The sequence below is a fragment of the Gymnogyps californianus genome, chromosome 6 (assembly GCF_018139145.2).
Source record: "Gymnogyps californianus isolate 813 chromosome 6, ASM1813914v2, whole genome shotgun sequence".
Lineage (NCBI taxonomy): Eukaryota > Metazoa > Chordata > Aves > Accipitriformes > Cathartidae > Gymnogyps > Gymnogyps californianus.
In genome coordinates this window covers 10233223-10249618 of record NC_059476.1, presented here as the reverse complement: position 1 = coordinate 10249618, position 16396 = coordinate 10233223, and the positions used below count along the sequence as shown (strand labels likewise).

General features: G+C 35.1%; 1 protein-coding gene across 1 annotated transcript in view; it reads left to right on the top strand.

The window, feature by feature from the left end:
* NHLRC2 (NHL repeat containing 2) overlaps positions 1-16396 on the top strand; it is a 33081-nt gene that overhangs the window by 1023 nt on the left and 15662 nt on the right. The window contains exons 3-6 of the mRNA XM_050898726.1: positions 1686-1838; positions 8725-9180; positions 11546-11667; positions 13456-13585. Coding sequence (XP_050754683.1) covers positions 1686-1838; positions 8725-9180; positions 11546-11667; positions 13456-13585 — 861 coding nt within the window. The remainder of the gene's footprint in view (positions 1-1685; positions 1839-8724; positions 9181-11545; positions 11668-13455; positions 13586-16396) is intronic.

Sequence of the window (16396 nt, the reverse complement as noted above, 5' to 3'; positions counted from 1 at the left end):
TTGGTTTCACTGCAGCCGCTTAGGATGTTTCCCAGCTCTCTCTCCCCATGACTTACCTGTGCTTGTCAATTTTCATGTCCCTGATAATACAAACTCTGCTGGAGATGTCATGTTTCTTCAGTGGTGTGCCCATTTCCCTTTCACACATTTCAATATCTCTTCTTGTACTAAGTGTGAAATCAAAGGTTAAGTCTGGTAAGATCTTGCAAGTCCTGCTCAGGGTCCTTTTAACCTTAGTGAGGCTCTCTGCAGCTGTGGGAGCTCACATCTGACTGCAAGACAGAGACCTCAGGAGGTAAACTTCGGGGTTAAAATCACATGTGTATCATGGGAATGAATTCTGACTTTTAACCAGTGGAGCAAAGTGAATGCTCTTTCTGTCTAGATTTGGACCCCTGAATTGAATTTTCACTTTTGTCATTAATATTGTTTCACTTTCTGTGTTCTGTCAAAGCTTGTTTTCTCTTCTAAAAAGAGCTCACATAGGTAGCCAACATTTTTCATTTCCAGTATTTTTTTTATGAAAGGTATTTTAATTCTAGTGAAAAGGGGAGCAATCCTGTAAAATAAATAACCTACTCTTTTCTTTTAAAAAGTAAATAGGAAAGCCTTTATACTGTGGAAATAATGCATATACTTGATAAATTACTCTCATTGTTGTAACCAAATCTGTATGTTTGTGCATCCATTTATGTTTATATGGAGGTAGAGATCAATCCTCCTCTTAGTGAAACAGAAAACAAGCCTCGTGCTGACTTCAGCAGCAATAACTTCTCCTGGGGCAGTAAGAATTTTGTTTGCTGAAACTGTCAGAGTGGAAGTTTTGAGGATTTTTAGGTTAGTCAGCATACATTTTTAAAAAACAGACCTTCAAAAATTTAGTTCAGCTTTGCATTGTATCACATCTGTCTTTTTTTCCCCCCATTATTTTCGGAAATGTTAAGTGATAATAACAGCAGACCATATTCTAGGATATTTATTCTTATCTTGATACCAGTTTCTAATGGGATCAGAGGAATATCAGTTACCAGTGAGAAAAGAATGCTTTCATGTGTCATATCAAGTGGTTAAAATAAATGACTAGGAGTACTACCGGGTATATCTGAAAAAGTTGTATTTCTTCCCATGTAACAGGATTAATTTATACCTGTCATTTCAAACTTTGAAAATCAAGATCAAAACTATAAACACAAAAATATTTAAATCATCTCTGAAATTAGTTCTTTACAAAACTGCGGGAAAAAGTCATTAAGAGTTTAACAGTTTTTTAGTTTACTAGCATTTATGTGAGTTCTAAATAATTAATTGTTACCCATATGACATTGTTAGGGGTTGAATAATGTAGATTATGTTTTAAAATGTATGAAAATTGTTCTGAGGCTTGCATGTTTTTTCAATTAAAAGGTGCCTGTTTAAATATATAAACTGCACTTTCAATATGACATTAAATCTTGTTAATAATATTTGTTTTCATTTACTAAAAATGAAGAATTGTGGAACATAAGGATGAGTTGGATAAATATAAGACTTTTGGCTTGCTTTTCTACCTGTGTAGAAAGGGATGTTGAACTTTTTTTAAAGTTAGATGTACCAAGAACGTTGTGTGGTGCTGTGCAAATTAGGTGTAAGTGTCTGCCTTTCCGTGCCCTTCCCCTAACTGGGTATCACTGTTCTCTGAATTCCAGATCTACAATGGTTAAACACGGAAGGTCCTATTTCTCTTCACAAAGACCTTTGTGGAAAAGTTGTGGTGTTGGATTTCTTTACTTACTGCTGCATCAATTGCTTGCACCTGCTGCCTGATCTCCACGCGTTAGAGCACCAGTACTCTGATAAAGGTAAAAGTACTTTGGCTTGCTTGGAATACAATTTCCTGGCAGTGTTGCAGGCGGAGTAGCTGAGTCACTTTGTTGCTGGTTACTAAACAGCTGGCAAAATTTCAGGGCTGCCTAAAAATGTCTTCTAATCTTTTAAGTAGCCTAAAAAAGGTGACTGTGTATACTCCTATCACATTTTTAAATGGGGTTAAATAAGGTATCTGTTGTGTCTGTATAATTAAAGAAACAGGATATGTGCTTAAAGCCCAAATCTGATATCCTCATCAATAATGCTGTTTGCAGAAAGCTACACAAGGATGTAAGATATGGGCTCAAAGTTAATATAAGTATGTAACCCTCTACACTTGACTTAGGAACCAACTCTGAGAAGAGTATAGTAAAGGTGGTAGAATGGATATAGTTAAGATTACTTGTTTTTTTCCATTTTAACTGAAATAACAAAATATATAACCTTGGTTTAGAATTTTTTTGGTATTGGCATCACGTTATATACCATTAGTAGTCCTGTATTCTGGAGAAGGAATTAAGCTCTTTAAATTCACATCTGAGATGAAATCTGTCTCTCTCTGAGTGAATGAAAATGCAGGGTAATTACTATTTAGAATACAGTCTCTTGTCATCATGATGACTTGTCAGAGATAAGCTGTGGTCTTACACAGAATGTATCAGCTACTCACTTATCTTGGATATTTTAATAGACTGAACAGTGAGATGAAGAACAGTGTTACTTTCAGCCCTAAAAATATTGTATTAAATATAATATATATATGTAGTAAATAACATTATCTTATAATGTTTAAGTCTCTGATTCTCCATTGGCATTTCTGATTGTTTTTAATTTTGGTAGCATTTATTTTCATGTGTTACCTTCTTTCGCTAGAAAAAGAAATCACAATGTCTTTGAATTTCAAGTTCTTTAAGTAGTTCACTTATATATTGTAGGTTTACATAGCGCTTTACGGAAGACTCAAATAAACTAATTTTTCTACCTTGGAAAGCTTAGCTGTTTGCTTGGAGAAATTTGAGATCTGGTATAATGTTTCAGATATGAGAAACTTTATCTAATAAGGAAAAACTGTCATGGCATTTTTTTGGGAGGGAGGCAGTTTTAAGTGGAAGTTGATTAGCAAATGATAAATGGGCTGCTGTGGATATCAGGCATGCTGGGAAGAAGGTCTAGACAGAGATTTCAGACGATTACATTGATCATATAATGAGTAATATCTTTAAGTGATAAACATTTTGTAGTATAGTGTTATTGTATTAGTATAGCTGTCATATCCTTAATCTATTTTTTAAGACCAAGCTGTTAAATGAGTTGATAACAAAATACTCATTTTAACAACCTCTCCCCACAAGCTTTGTCTTTAAAGTATTTGAATATCTCTGTACTGGTGTAGAAGAGGCTGCAGCACTCTGAACTGAACTGGAGGTCCACTTGGAGACACATTTTTTTGTTTGACTTCTATTAAACTTCCTGTCATAGGAGTTATTACTTGAGGAAAGTACTTTGCTGATAGGTGATAAATTCTTTTTGCATTTGAGCTATCCTAGTAAGTTCTTTTTGGCTTTGAGCTATCCTGTTCCTACAGGAACCGGAGTGAGAAAAGAGATACTTGGGATGAAAGTGGAGGTAAAAGGAAAGAAGAGCAGGTGTGTGGAACATTAATCTTAAATTTAATCCATTAGGAAACAGAGGATAGCAGTTGGATTCAGGAAGAGATTAAGGTGCTTGATGGTTCAAACAAAAATTAAAATACATTGTTTTTTTCACTATAGATCTCTCTTTTGGTTGTTCTGTGCTGTTTTCATGTTTTGATTGTCAGCATTTTCAGGATTATTTAATCCTTCTTTACTGTGCTGAGTGTGTAAATTTTAGCATTACAGTAACATGTATAAATATATAAAGGCAGTAAGGGTTGTGGTTTTTTAAGCCATAGAAAAACACTTCAATAGATGGTCTTATATCAATGTGCATCTTCTTCACCAAAGGCAAACATGATTTACTAATCACTAGGAGAAAGAGGGAGGGGAGAGTTGTTGACTTGAGAAACTTGAGAAAGGTAAAAGTTGGAAGACTAAAACTGAAGTAGAAAGGACGTCAGACATATCAAAAAGTGGTTTAAGAATGTCTAGATATATTAATGCAGGTATCTTGGTATTCAGCCTTATTCTGGAGTTTCATTCTATTTTAATCTGCTCTTTTCTTTAGTTAATGGAAGTCCCTTCACTTTTGGTAGGGTTAGTTCCGAAATCTATCACCTCGTGATTGCAAAAAAAACTGGTTTTGGTGCAAAAGATGAGCAACATGATTTCTTTTGGCAGCAGGAAGTCAGATTAAATATATAGTGAAACTGCAGCTTTACTAAACTTTAAATTTGTAAACATGGCATTTATTTACACATTTCATGTATATATTTACCATGCTATAGAAGTGGCACAGAGTGCTGACCTAGCAGACAATATTAGTCAGAATGAAAACAAGCATGTTACTCTGACAAAGCATCTGTTTCATAATGCATTTGGATCTTTAATCTATTGTTTGAATATTTGAAGGAATGTTGCCTGTATTTTTCTGCATAACTAAGAACAAACCTCAATATTGATATAATGTCTTTTTTTGATTGTACATTGTGTACATACATTTTTGATACTCTGATGACTTTTTTTTAATGCGGTTCAGATGCCCTCTTACGTGGAGTGTGTTGAAACTTCAGCAGCCTGATCATCAGACATGAGAAGTCTGAACACAAGAAGCTGTAGTTTTAGGGTGATCCTAAACCATTATATATATATCATTGTACATATGCACATAGTTCTATTATCTGGAACTTCAGGAGATCTGTTTCAAAATGAAGACTGCTTTCCATAGGATTAAATGTCGCCTAGCATCTTTAGCTGATATGTTCTCGCTGCTATCTTCAGTGGTGCTATTTCTGTGTTTCAAGTGGCATTCAGAAAGTTATTTTAAACCCCAGTGCATATTCAGTTCATGTTATCAGCAGTCCAGAAATGACTTCTATAAGAGGGAGTACTTTTTAATATTCAGAAATAGCTTGGCATAAGTCCAGTGTTGTGCTCTGTTATAATCTTTCAAATAAAGTGTTTTAAACAGTGTGCATATTCTTCTGTCTCAGCGTAGCATCCATCAGTTTCCAGAAGAGTTTTCTTCATGAGAAGAGAACTTATTTGTGCTGTTCAGGTGTTCAGTATAGAATTGTCTTTCTAGCTTTAATGGTATTTTTGAAGGACAAATATAAGCGCTGCTGCTGATCCTGTTACAGTTAAAATATTTGACCTGCTGTTTGGAGTTCAGCAGTTAATGATACTACAACTTCAGCTGTCTGATATTGCAACAGGCTGCGCCTATAGGATTGATAAAGACTGTATCAGTTATAGTGATTTTTTAAATTCTATATCTGTGAAATTGTTATATTCAACTAAGTCTTCTATTGTGCAGCACTTTACCCTTTCCTGTTGTCACATTGAAGATGATGTTTTTCTCCATTAACACTGTTTTATGGTTGAGAAGGGCTAAAAGAGAAAAACAGTTTTCCATTTCTCTGTAACTGAATAAAAAGCCAACTTGAGATTAAATTAGGTTTTTTAGAAGAAGCAAACTCATCTGAGTTCAAATAATACAACTATTTAAGACCTGAAATAATTGCCTTTCTTAGATTTCTACCACAAAAACAGAGGTGAGGGTAGAACAAAGACATCCAGCTAGCCAGATTGCACCTCTACCGTAAAAGTAGGAGAAAAGCATAAAAGTAAATACTACATTCCATTCCAAACCATGTCCTTGGATGCAGTTTTTTACAGTTGTTACTTTTTGGGCCCTGGTTCAGGCCCTCTCTGATCAGAGGACTGGTTTCACTGTTCTTGCAATGGCAAACTCCACTGACTGTAACTGCAGGGCTTTTGGAGGACTGTTTTACAAAAGCATTTTACTTTTACATATTTGCTTAAAGTTTTACAAATAGTGAAGCCCTTTAATGGATTAGGTAGTAAATGCCAAATAACTAATGATCTGATATGTAAATTTCCAGTTTAGAATGAATTGTTGTGTGACACATAACAGTTGATGCTAAATGAAATAAAATGTATAAAATAGGTGAGTTATTGTGGAAAAAAGTACACTTCTTGTGGATTAAAAATTAAAATGCTAGAATGCTAAATAAATAAGATTCTTTTCTTTGATAAAGGAGAAAGGTGCATTATGCAAGCTGCAAAAAGTTATTTTGTGTGTGGCTTTCCTTTTCAGAGAGCTAATTCTGGGTTTTGATAATTGCAATTGCAACTGGAAGAGTGAAGAGAGAAAAACTGGGGGAAAAGGGGTACTGTTCTAGCAACTATGAGAAGCTAGAAGATGAGAAATAAATTTGTTAGCAAGGTGATTGAAAATATTTGGCTTATGTTCTGATTAGATTCATGATAAACTGATGAAGTCTTCTGTTGTAACAAATGGTTGTATTTGAATGGGAAAAAAAATTGCCTTCTAAAAATTAAGTATCTGCTGCTAAAAGTAACTGAAACAGTTCATACTCTCAAGTCTTCATAAAACTTTGCTGAGAAAACATTTATTTAAAAAATTGTCTTTTCCAGATGATTGTCCTTTCAGAAGGGCTGTTTCCATTGTTGTTTAGGATAAAGCATAACTATTAGAGTAAGCACCAAATAACAGAACTTGCTTACTTAGAGATGCACATTGCACATCTGCCTTTACCCTTTATAACTAAATAGTATCCTGCTTATCTAAATTTAATAGCTGTTCAACCAAACCTATTTTGTCTATAGTAGCACAATACAACATTTTCAATCGCAGTTAGTATTTGTATGAGCACGTATTAGTCTGATTTAAGAACCTTATGAAGTTCTTTGAAGACCTACACTCATTGTACTTCAGAGTATAAGCATCATCAGAATTGGATTAGATTGGATAATGGCTATTCTTCCTCCATGCCACCCAGTACAGACTCTGAGTCTTCTTTGCTTTTTGGTATTACTTATATTACTGAAAAAATACGGTACTATAAGGAATCCACCTATAGACATTCGTGACTGTGGGCAGGAAGGAAACGCCACAGATATTTGAATGCTACTGATAAAAGGGTTTATAAATGCTAAATGTTTTTATAGATCCGACTGGGGAAAAAAAAGAAAGTACTTTTTTTTTGTTGTTGTCAAAATAATTTCTAATACTGCAGTGAAATTAACTCAAGTTGGGTGTCAACTCTAAGGATATTTTCCTTTCCCATTTAATTTCACTCCTCTTCTCAAAATAACACAAAAGACCACATGAAAATTTAAAACTTTTACTTGGAAAAAGAAGTAGAAAGATCCCAGTTGTTATTTGTGGTTACAAAATGCTTGCACTATCCAGAAACATGAGTGATTTTTGGATAAGTAGTAAGGTTAATGTCTAAGGATTTCCATTAGATTGACAGTTCTGGTTTAAAATTATTGTATTGCAGCTTTCTACAACTGCATGGTTACTGTTGTTATCTTCCTTACTTCAGTTAGAATTGGCAAGTAACTTTGACTATAACAAGTTTATGCTTATGGCTAATAGTATTCATTAAGTACAAAGTGAGGCAAAGTATTGTATTGATGTCGTGGACAGTTTACTTCATTTGGTGGACATTACGCTAGTAAAACATAATTTAAAGCCCTGAAAAAGGATGTAGTCTTCTTTTTTGGGGGGGTGGGGGGAAGGTTCCCCCTCTTTTTTTTGCTCCTAGAAAGTACTGAAAAGTGGCTTGACTGAAGGAAGGCTTTTCATTCCTTTTCTGCTGGGTAGGAAGCGGGAGTGGAAAATTTGGGGCTGCTTACATAATTGTCTACATGGGGTGGAAGTAGATTTATTTCTTATCACAAGGGAAAAGCAGCTGAAGTCTGAGCCATAGATTTTTATTTCTGTGTTTGAATTTCATAAAACTAAGAAAATAAGCAAACAATTCAAGGAAGCTCATAATTGTGTGCTTTTGATCGATATTTAGGGTTGGGATTATGTATGCAGTGTATATAAGCAGAATTATATTACTTTATGCTTATGCAACACCTTCATACTAGTATTTCAAGTGCAGTTATCCCTGCTATGGGAAAACCTAAACTCTTCATTGTCTTTATTAACCAAATATAGAAATTAAGTTAAACATTTTAAGGGGAGGGGCAAAACCCAATGATTTAATCCTCTTTTTCCCTTCTTTTTTTTTCTTTTAAGGAAAAGGGTTCAAGCCTGCCTGGTTTGTAACAAGTGCTATTTGTCATTTTGCTATAGTTGTCAGTGCTGCCATTTTTATTTGAAATATAGAATACTGTATTGATTTCAGAAGCCTATACTTTTTTTTTTTTTTACTGTTTATCTAGAGTTAGATATGCCAAGGTAGCTCTGGACTTCTAGAGTTCAGTATTACATTTATGATTCCTAGTTAACTGTGGAAAAGAATTAATTTTCTAAACCACCATAGTTGTGTATAGGAATCAAAAGATGAAGATGTATCAAACATCTGAGAAAAAACAAAGTATCAGTTGAACTGCTACAACTTACCCATAATTATTTTGAAAGTATTTTCTACCTTAGTATGTAGAGATTCAGGAACTAAGAACAATTTATGACATATTAAGTGTCAGCCAGCTGGGGAAGTAATGGTCCTAAAGTTCAGTAATTTTACTGAAATGTTATTTCTGAGTTTTCAGTATTTTGTATACATAGCCATCTATATTCCTACTGAGATGTAATTGCTTTTTGTTTGTTCAAATCCTCTTTCATTCTGGAAAGCAGTCAGTCACATTGTGAGATAACTGTGCTTCATTTTTACTTTTTTTTTTAATTATTATTCAAATACAAATGTGTTTCAATGCACGACTTTATTTTTCCTTTCAGATGGTCTTATTATTGTTGGTGTCCATTCAGCAAAATTCCCAAATGAAAAAGTTCTGGATAACATTAAAAGTGCCATTCTGAGGTACAATATCGTCCACCCTGTAGTAAATGATGCAGATGCAACACTGTGGCATGAACTAGAAGTGTCCTGCTGGCCAACTCTGGTCATTCTCGGGCCTCGTGGAAATATGCTGTTTTCGCTTGTTGGAGAGGGACACAGAGAGAAGTTGTTTTTATTTACTTCTATAACACTGAAATTCTACAAGGAGAGAGGACAAATCAAAGATAACAACATTGGAATAAAGCTATACAGAGACTCCCTCCCACCTTCTCCCCTGCTGTTTCCTGGCAAAGTGACCATAGATAATTCAGGAGAAAGGCTGGTAATAGCAGACACTGGACATCACAGGATTTTGGTTACTCAAAAAAATGGACAAATTCTACACACTATTGGAGGTAAGCATATATAAGTTTATTACAGTAATTTTAGTTTAGGAGTGGAGTATGTTCGCTGGGCCCACTAGGGTGATTGTTTTCTTAGAGGACCTAGCAGTTTATAAGCATTGCCAGAATTTTTTTTTCCTACTAAAATCACTTTTACTGGGTATGGGGGAATATAGTATAGCACCATCAATGGGAGACTCTGTTAATGCAATTGGTTGAGCTGTCTAATTTTTTTTCTTTGTTCCATTGACTAAAGTTTGTATTTTCATGCGATGTCCAATATGAATTACAAAAAAATACATTTTGTTTCTTCTGAATGAGTGGTGCATGGGTTTAGAGTTAAGTGACGTACATCCACATCCAGTAGCAAGGTAGGGAAAAGAAGAGAGACAGTAATACCTCCCTTTCCAATGGAAGAAATGAATGTTGAATTGCGGTGATGGTGTTGTGTGGGGAGGTTTTTGGGGTGTGTTTTTTGTTTCGTTGTCGTTGGTTTTTTTTTAACAAAGAGCATTCCTGTATAGGATCCCCTTCTGGTTTTTAGAGGAGGGGAGAATTATTAAGAACAGTGGCATTGCACTAGTACATAGGCACCTGAAAATGAAGTTGCCTTAGTATATATGAAAAGGCCTGTGTTCTCACCAAAATTGAGGTATAACATATAAACAGGTTATGAAAATAGTGAAAGTATTTTAAATCTAGTTGCATTTGTTACAAAGTTTATATATTAGTAACATTTCAGCTTTAAAAAACTAATCTTTTTAACTGTTTTTGTAAAATTACTATCTGCTTTACAATGCAAATCAAAAAATTTGCACACTTTGTAAGCTTTTACTCTTTCATAAATGAAACATTCACTCTTCTCTTTTTTTTAATCTATTACAGTGGTAAAGTTACATCTTAATGCACCAAGTACATAGCTGTTAGGACAGTCGATTTATGTGCAACCATAATAGACAAATTTAGGAAGTGGTCGAATCCCCAAATCATTGAAAACAGTGATTCATTTATGTCTCAGAATCAGGACCTGTATGCTGATGTGTCCTATATTACTTAGTCTGGTATTGACTAATGCCTGTCCCATGGCAGGATCCTAGAAACCTCATAAAAATACCAGTGGCACTGCTGTTTAAAGAAAGGAAGAAAATCTCTTGCTATTTGAAGTAACAGTGCATTGGATAGACAGACTATTATCCAAGTTCACCTGATAAAGGCATTAGTCTTAATACCCCCTTCTCCTATGGGAAGTAGAAACAGGGTTTCTTATGACAAAAGTGAGAGAATTTGATTTCTGTTTGATATGTGAGATGAAGTCTCTGCTAACAAGCTACCCTTCAGTGTTCCAGGATAGTCATTAAACAGCAATTCAGAGGGAAGTGTCCTAACCTCTGAACTGGTACCCCTCCTTGCTGTGGCACACTGTGCTATTCTCTTCCCTGGGGATGCGCACCCTGACGCTTAGAAGGGGAACTGCTGGAATCTGACACACCAGCACCTCAGTCCTTTGTGTCTGTTAAGGTCTAAATTGTCTTCTGACAGTAGGTTGTAAAAGTTTGCGTATTTCAGTGACTCAGTTAAATGATTCAGTGGGCAGAAAATAATGTAATGAAGTTGATAATACAGTAATAGATGTGGGCATGCACAAAGGTTGAAATTACTGTATTTGCATCATAAATCATGATGCACACATAGCTCATATCTAAATGTCCTCTGCTGACACATACTGCTAATGCACTTTAAATGTTACTCCCTCTGAAATGCGATGCTTACCTTCATACTGTTATATTCAGGTTATGTTCCTTTCTATTTCTTGATTGTTCTGTGCAGAAGACTGTCACTCCATCGTTCTCACTGTTCTTTTGTGTAATTAGTTCCATGTCATCTTTTTCCTAATTATATTATTGAGAAAATGCTGCTAATCAAATATTAGTTTCATTTGTGATTACACCAAAATCGAAACCATTGGAATGGAGTTGAGTTTTGGAAATTAAAGTTTTTCCTGCTGGCTTGCTTTGATGTAGTCAGGAATAAAAAAAGATGTAGTTTTTTATTTGTGTCTTCCGTTGTTGCTGTTGTCCTTTAGTGCAAGGGAACAGGAACAATTTAGACCCCTATTAAGACTTCTCTTTGGAAGATGAGCTTAAAGCAGCAGAGAACTTGCGGAGAATGAGTTCAAAACTTAACAGCACCAGGCTATTGTAATTACATAGCACAGTGACTAAAATGAGACTACACAAAATTTTAATAAAGTAAAGTCTACAAGGTGCTGTGAAAGCATCTCTTAGAATATGTAATTCTCTTACAGGTTTAAATGTATGCACGTCAAGGTTTTTTTTTTCCTAAAATTACTTTTGAGTTTGCTTTGTTTCATTTATAGGTCCAAACAGTGGAAGGAGAGATGGAAGATTTTCAGAGGCAGCTTTCAACTCACCACAAGGGATCACTATAAAAAATAATGTTATTTATGTAGCTGATACAGAAAATCACCTAATTAGAAAGGTAAATTTTCCATAAGGAAATGCAAAATTTAATCTCTTATACCTTATTCTACTTACACAGGTGAAAATTTACACCAGATTAATTACTCTCCAAATACCCTCAACATCAGGAAGGAAATTTGGCCCAATATCTTATAAATAAATGCTGTTGTGCAGTTTGTTTTTTAAAGGGCTACATATACTTTGTGCCTCCTTTCAAATGAAGATGATATGTGCTACTCATTCTAGCATAATTGATTTTTTTTTTAATTCCCCTAGTGACTCTTACTTTCCTGTTATGAGAAAAATCTATTCTTAGTACTGGAAGCAAAAATTGTTTTTGTTTCACTTCCAGTAGTATCAGATTCTAATCTAAAGTTATTGTACTACTATGGTTCAGTGAATATCTAAACTTCTGTTAGCTGTTTGGGTCTCTAAAGTACAGGTAACTGCTTTAATAGCAGAATTGTCTATATGTGGATTTTTTTTTGATTAAACGCTTGCAAGGTTTTAGCATGTAGGAATGTTACTCTTTGTATATATTGTCATTGGATCTTACATTTGGTTAGGTCAAATTTAGAGTAATCAGAAGTTAAGTTTGTTGCAGCAATATAATATTACCTTATTATTAAAAGTATTTTATGCATCTCAGAAGGTCTTATACTCAGTTCCTCACCAATATGTCTGATTTATGATTGGAGGAGGTACATCCTTACTCCATTTGGGGTGTCTTTGTACCATTAAGGTGCCTTTGTACGGTTAAGTAGGTTCATTCTGTGTTTTGCTTCAAAGCACTAGTCCACAAACTCCCTGCACTATATCCATTGTAGTTGGCTACCAGGTTTTATTCTGCAAAGGACCAAGGCTCCCTGTTGGTAAAGAAACATTGTTACTAAAAATGACTAGTTTGCTCCAGGGTCCTCAGGTTAGTAATATTCATGGCTGTAGCCTGCTGACCGCAGGAAATTAAGTGTTGCAGGTAGCAAAGACAGCACAGAAACATCTGAAGATCTGGATCATACTGCTTCAGCATTTTTCATGATAATTAGCTGTTCCCTTTCATCTAAATGTGCATGATGGTATCTAAGAATTAAAGTAACACAACAGCTACAGGACATGCTTTCAAATGTTTGTGCAGGCCATGTGCCTTGCAAAGAGTGCATTTACTGTTACAAAAGTTAGAAGATTATATGCGTGAAAGACTTCCTTTTTACACGATCATCACGATAAATGCATGAGAAGTATTGGCAGTCACTTAGGAAAAAAGCAAAAGGGGAAGGAAAAATAAAGGGATTTAGGTTGCAGAAATGAAATAAAATAAAAACATTTTTTGCTCTAGGGCATGAAATAAACTGCAAAAATAATTTGCTTTGTACAGATTATTTTATGTAGAGATGGGAGATACTGTTACAGTATATGAATTTTTATGTCATATTCCTATAGAAGTTTAAAATAAAACATTCACATCCATTGTCTGAGTATTTCTCTAGAAAATTTTGATGCTTTCTTCTACAACTGCTGAACCAACCTTGACAGAACAGTGTTAATTTTTGTTGTGTGTGGAGGAGAATTCCAGGCACATGGTTTTCCTGCTGCCTACTGCTTCCCCCTTCCCACCCCCCACTCCCCACCAGCAAGCATTGTGGTAAAATTAATTATTTTCCTACATAAACAAATACCTGAAATTTGTTAGGATTTGTTTTTTATTTTTCAGCAAAAACTCTCTGGTTTTGGCATCTAGCTCAAATTATCTGTAACTTCAGTCAAGTTAATTTTGTACGTTCAGTGTGTATAATTTTGCTTCTTGTAGATTGACCTGGAATTAGAGATGGTGACCACTGTAGCAGGCATTGGGATACAAGGTGTTGATAAGGAAGGTGGAGCAATAGGAGAAGAACAGCCTATCAGCTCTCCGTGGGATGTGGTCTTCGGAAATTCAAGTACTGTATCAACTGAGCTTTTAACATTTCATATTTACACATGCATGAATGTTTGCTAAGTGTTTTCCTGTTTTGGTAATAATCTGAGATATGAAAAAGTAAAGATTTACTTTACAACTGAGTCTAAAAACCAGTGGTTTCATTTGCAAGTGATAACTGCAGTTCTGCTTTGGAGCCTGAAAAAATGCAAACTGTTACTTGATGGAAGAAAAATTCTTTTGTAGCGAGTTATATAGTTACTGGGTCCAAATACAGAAGGAAATTGTGATTGCTTTTGTGATTGCATTGTACTTTATGCCAGGATCACTTAAGAAGCAGCTACATTTTACAGGAAATGAGCATTGTCTAGAAGTTCCTTTCCTTGACTCTACAGACATGTCTCACCATTTGTAAATATTTGAGTTTAGGAAATAAAAACAATTTTAGTTGGAGGCCTTTGTTTATTCCTGTTTAGGTGACATAAAATCATTAGACTCAAGGTCATGATACGTCAATCAGATAGGAGGGGAATACCTCAGAAAAAACCTTGCAAGCATCAGGGGGGTAAAAATTAAATCTTTGCTTAATAGGATGCAGGAATCAGCTTCTGAGGATTTAAGTAGCTTTCTTTCCTGATTCACTTAACTCACACCTGAGCATGACATCGCATAACTGCCATGTTTTCAACTGTTATTAACTGTGAGTTGATACTCTATTTTCTCATGTTTCCATTTTGATATAATTTAGAAGTTGCCAGTTTCTTAACAATGACAGAACAATGCTTTAATGTGACGTAAAACCCTTCAGTCAGTATTTCAGGCATAAAAATTAACTTCCAATATTGGCATTTCTTGAATCTGCAGATGAATGAGGTGGGCAAGTAGCATGATTTAATCTTTAAATTAGAGGTGCTTTGCACGATTAGTAAATTAGAACGTTTTACCGACGTGGAAGCATTTGTTATAATCTTGGGTCAGTTATGAGGGAGGAAAACACACTCAAATCAAGTTTAAGGGAACATGAAGCTAGTTCATAAATGCTGACTGTATAGAAGTCTTCTGGTACAAATACATTGTCAGTATAGACAGTGTACCACCAGCAGCCTTGACTACTTAAATGAGCAACCGGCGCCAACTTTTAGATTTAACATGTTTAGTAACATGTCTTCTACCAAAAAAAAAAAAAAGGGGGGGGGGGGGGGCTTTTTTCAAAGGCTTTGTCAGTGACCCTTACAATCTGTGTTAAGCATATGGAATCCACTTGCAAGAGAAAGGAGGAGTACCTGAAAGAGAATCTCACCAGATGTGGGTTGCTATTAATGAAGGCATGAGCTTTGCTGAATTTTATCCAATCTGATTTTCCTTTTGTGAACCAGTAGACTGTTGTGTGGCTGGATGGTACAGTTTTCAAGGTATCTTGAATCAGCAAGCTGATCTTTGTGAGATGTTATTGCAGAGCTGTTTCACAGATCAGCAAAGGAGGAGACTAATAACTTATCAGTCCTTCAGAAACTTAAGCTGGTTAACAGAGCTATTCAAAATATCCTATAATTTTACTTTTCATTTTTCATGATGCTTTCTTCTGCTTCTGCCAGTAGATGAATATCTGTTGATACTTTTTATTTTTGAGAGCTCTGCTTGTTAAATGTTAATTGATATGATTGTTATCAACATGAACATAGTAATCACTGAATTAGTCACCTGTAGAGGATTAGTCATCTGCACTGTTCAACACTGACTGCTGAATTTTTATAAGCATTTACATAAAAATCAGATATTCTGAATGCAGTCTGTTCAGACCAGTATAGATTTTTTTCATATTCAATTAGAACCTACCAGTCAGTTGCCTATTTAGAACTCTACGAAATATAATACAACCTGTCAGTTAAGAAGAGATTAAATCAATTTAAATTCCTTCTTTGAGAGAGTCATAGGGTGAGAGAGTCATAGGTCAAATAGATAAAATGGAGGGAGGGTGTGCTTTCAGTTTCTTTTTAAGATTTTTTTATATGGTTTTGTGTGAGTAAAGTAAGCTAGGAAAAATGTAAATTACTGTAATAGCTATATAAAACTCTTTAGAAAACTATAACCAGAGAGAGTTGTCAAAACGGAGGGTTATATTGAGTAGAACGCTAACAGGAGCCTGTCCCAGAGCATGAGGAACCAGGACTGTGTCTTGAGTCAGCAGTGCATTTGTCTTACAGCATAGATACTATCATGAGCTGCAGTGACTTCTTTAAGTTTGTTGCCAGACATCAAAATAGTTTGTCAACACTGCAGCAGAGTTTGTCCAAGTTGTATTGTTACTGCAAATTGCTTGAGCCTAGTAGAGTGTTCTGTTACTATCCAGTATATCATAGGATGTATTTGTTACTCAGTAAATGCATGCGAAGCACCATTTTGTAGGAAATCTTCACTGTCATGGGCAGAGACCCAGCCTTCTGTTGGTGATTCTCAGTGTGCTGTCCTACAAGTAGATACCCCGTTGTCAGTATATTAAAACTGGTATGCTAATGTCTGTCTATGCATTTGAATGATGAAGTAATTGATGAGAGTTTCAAAAGTTACTTTTGTTCACATTCAAACAGCAGTGCCCATTTTTTACGTATGCTTATATGTATCTGTGCAAGTTGCAGGAGGTAATGTACACTTCAACAACTTAGGTTCATTATTACAAAATTTGTAAGTTTGACTTTTGTGTCAGCTGGTGTGACATATGGGAAATAACATCATACTTTCCCATTTTCCTTAGATCTATGTAGCTTAAACTGTGTACAAGAGGCATTTTTTCTTTTCAGAAGATAGATTTATGGATTTTATAGATTTTAGACAA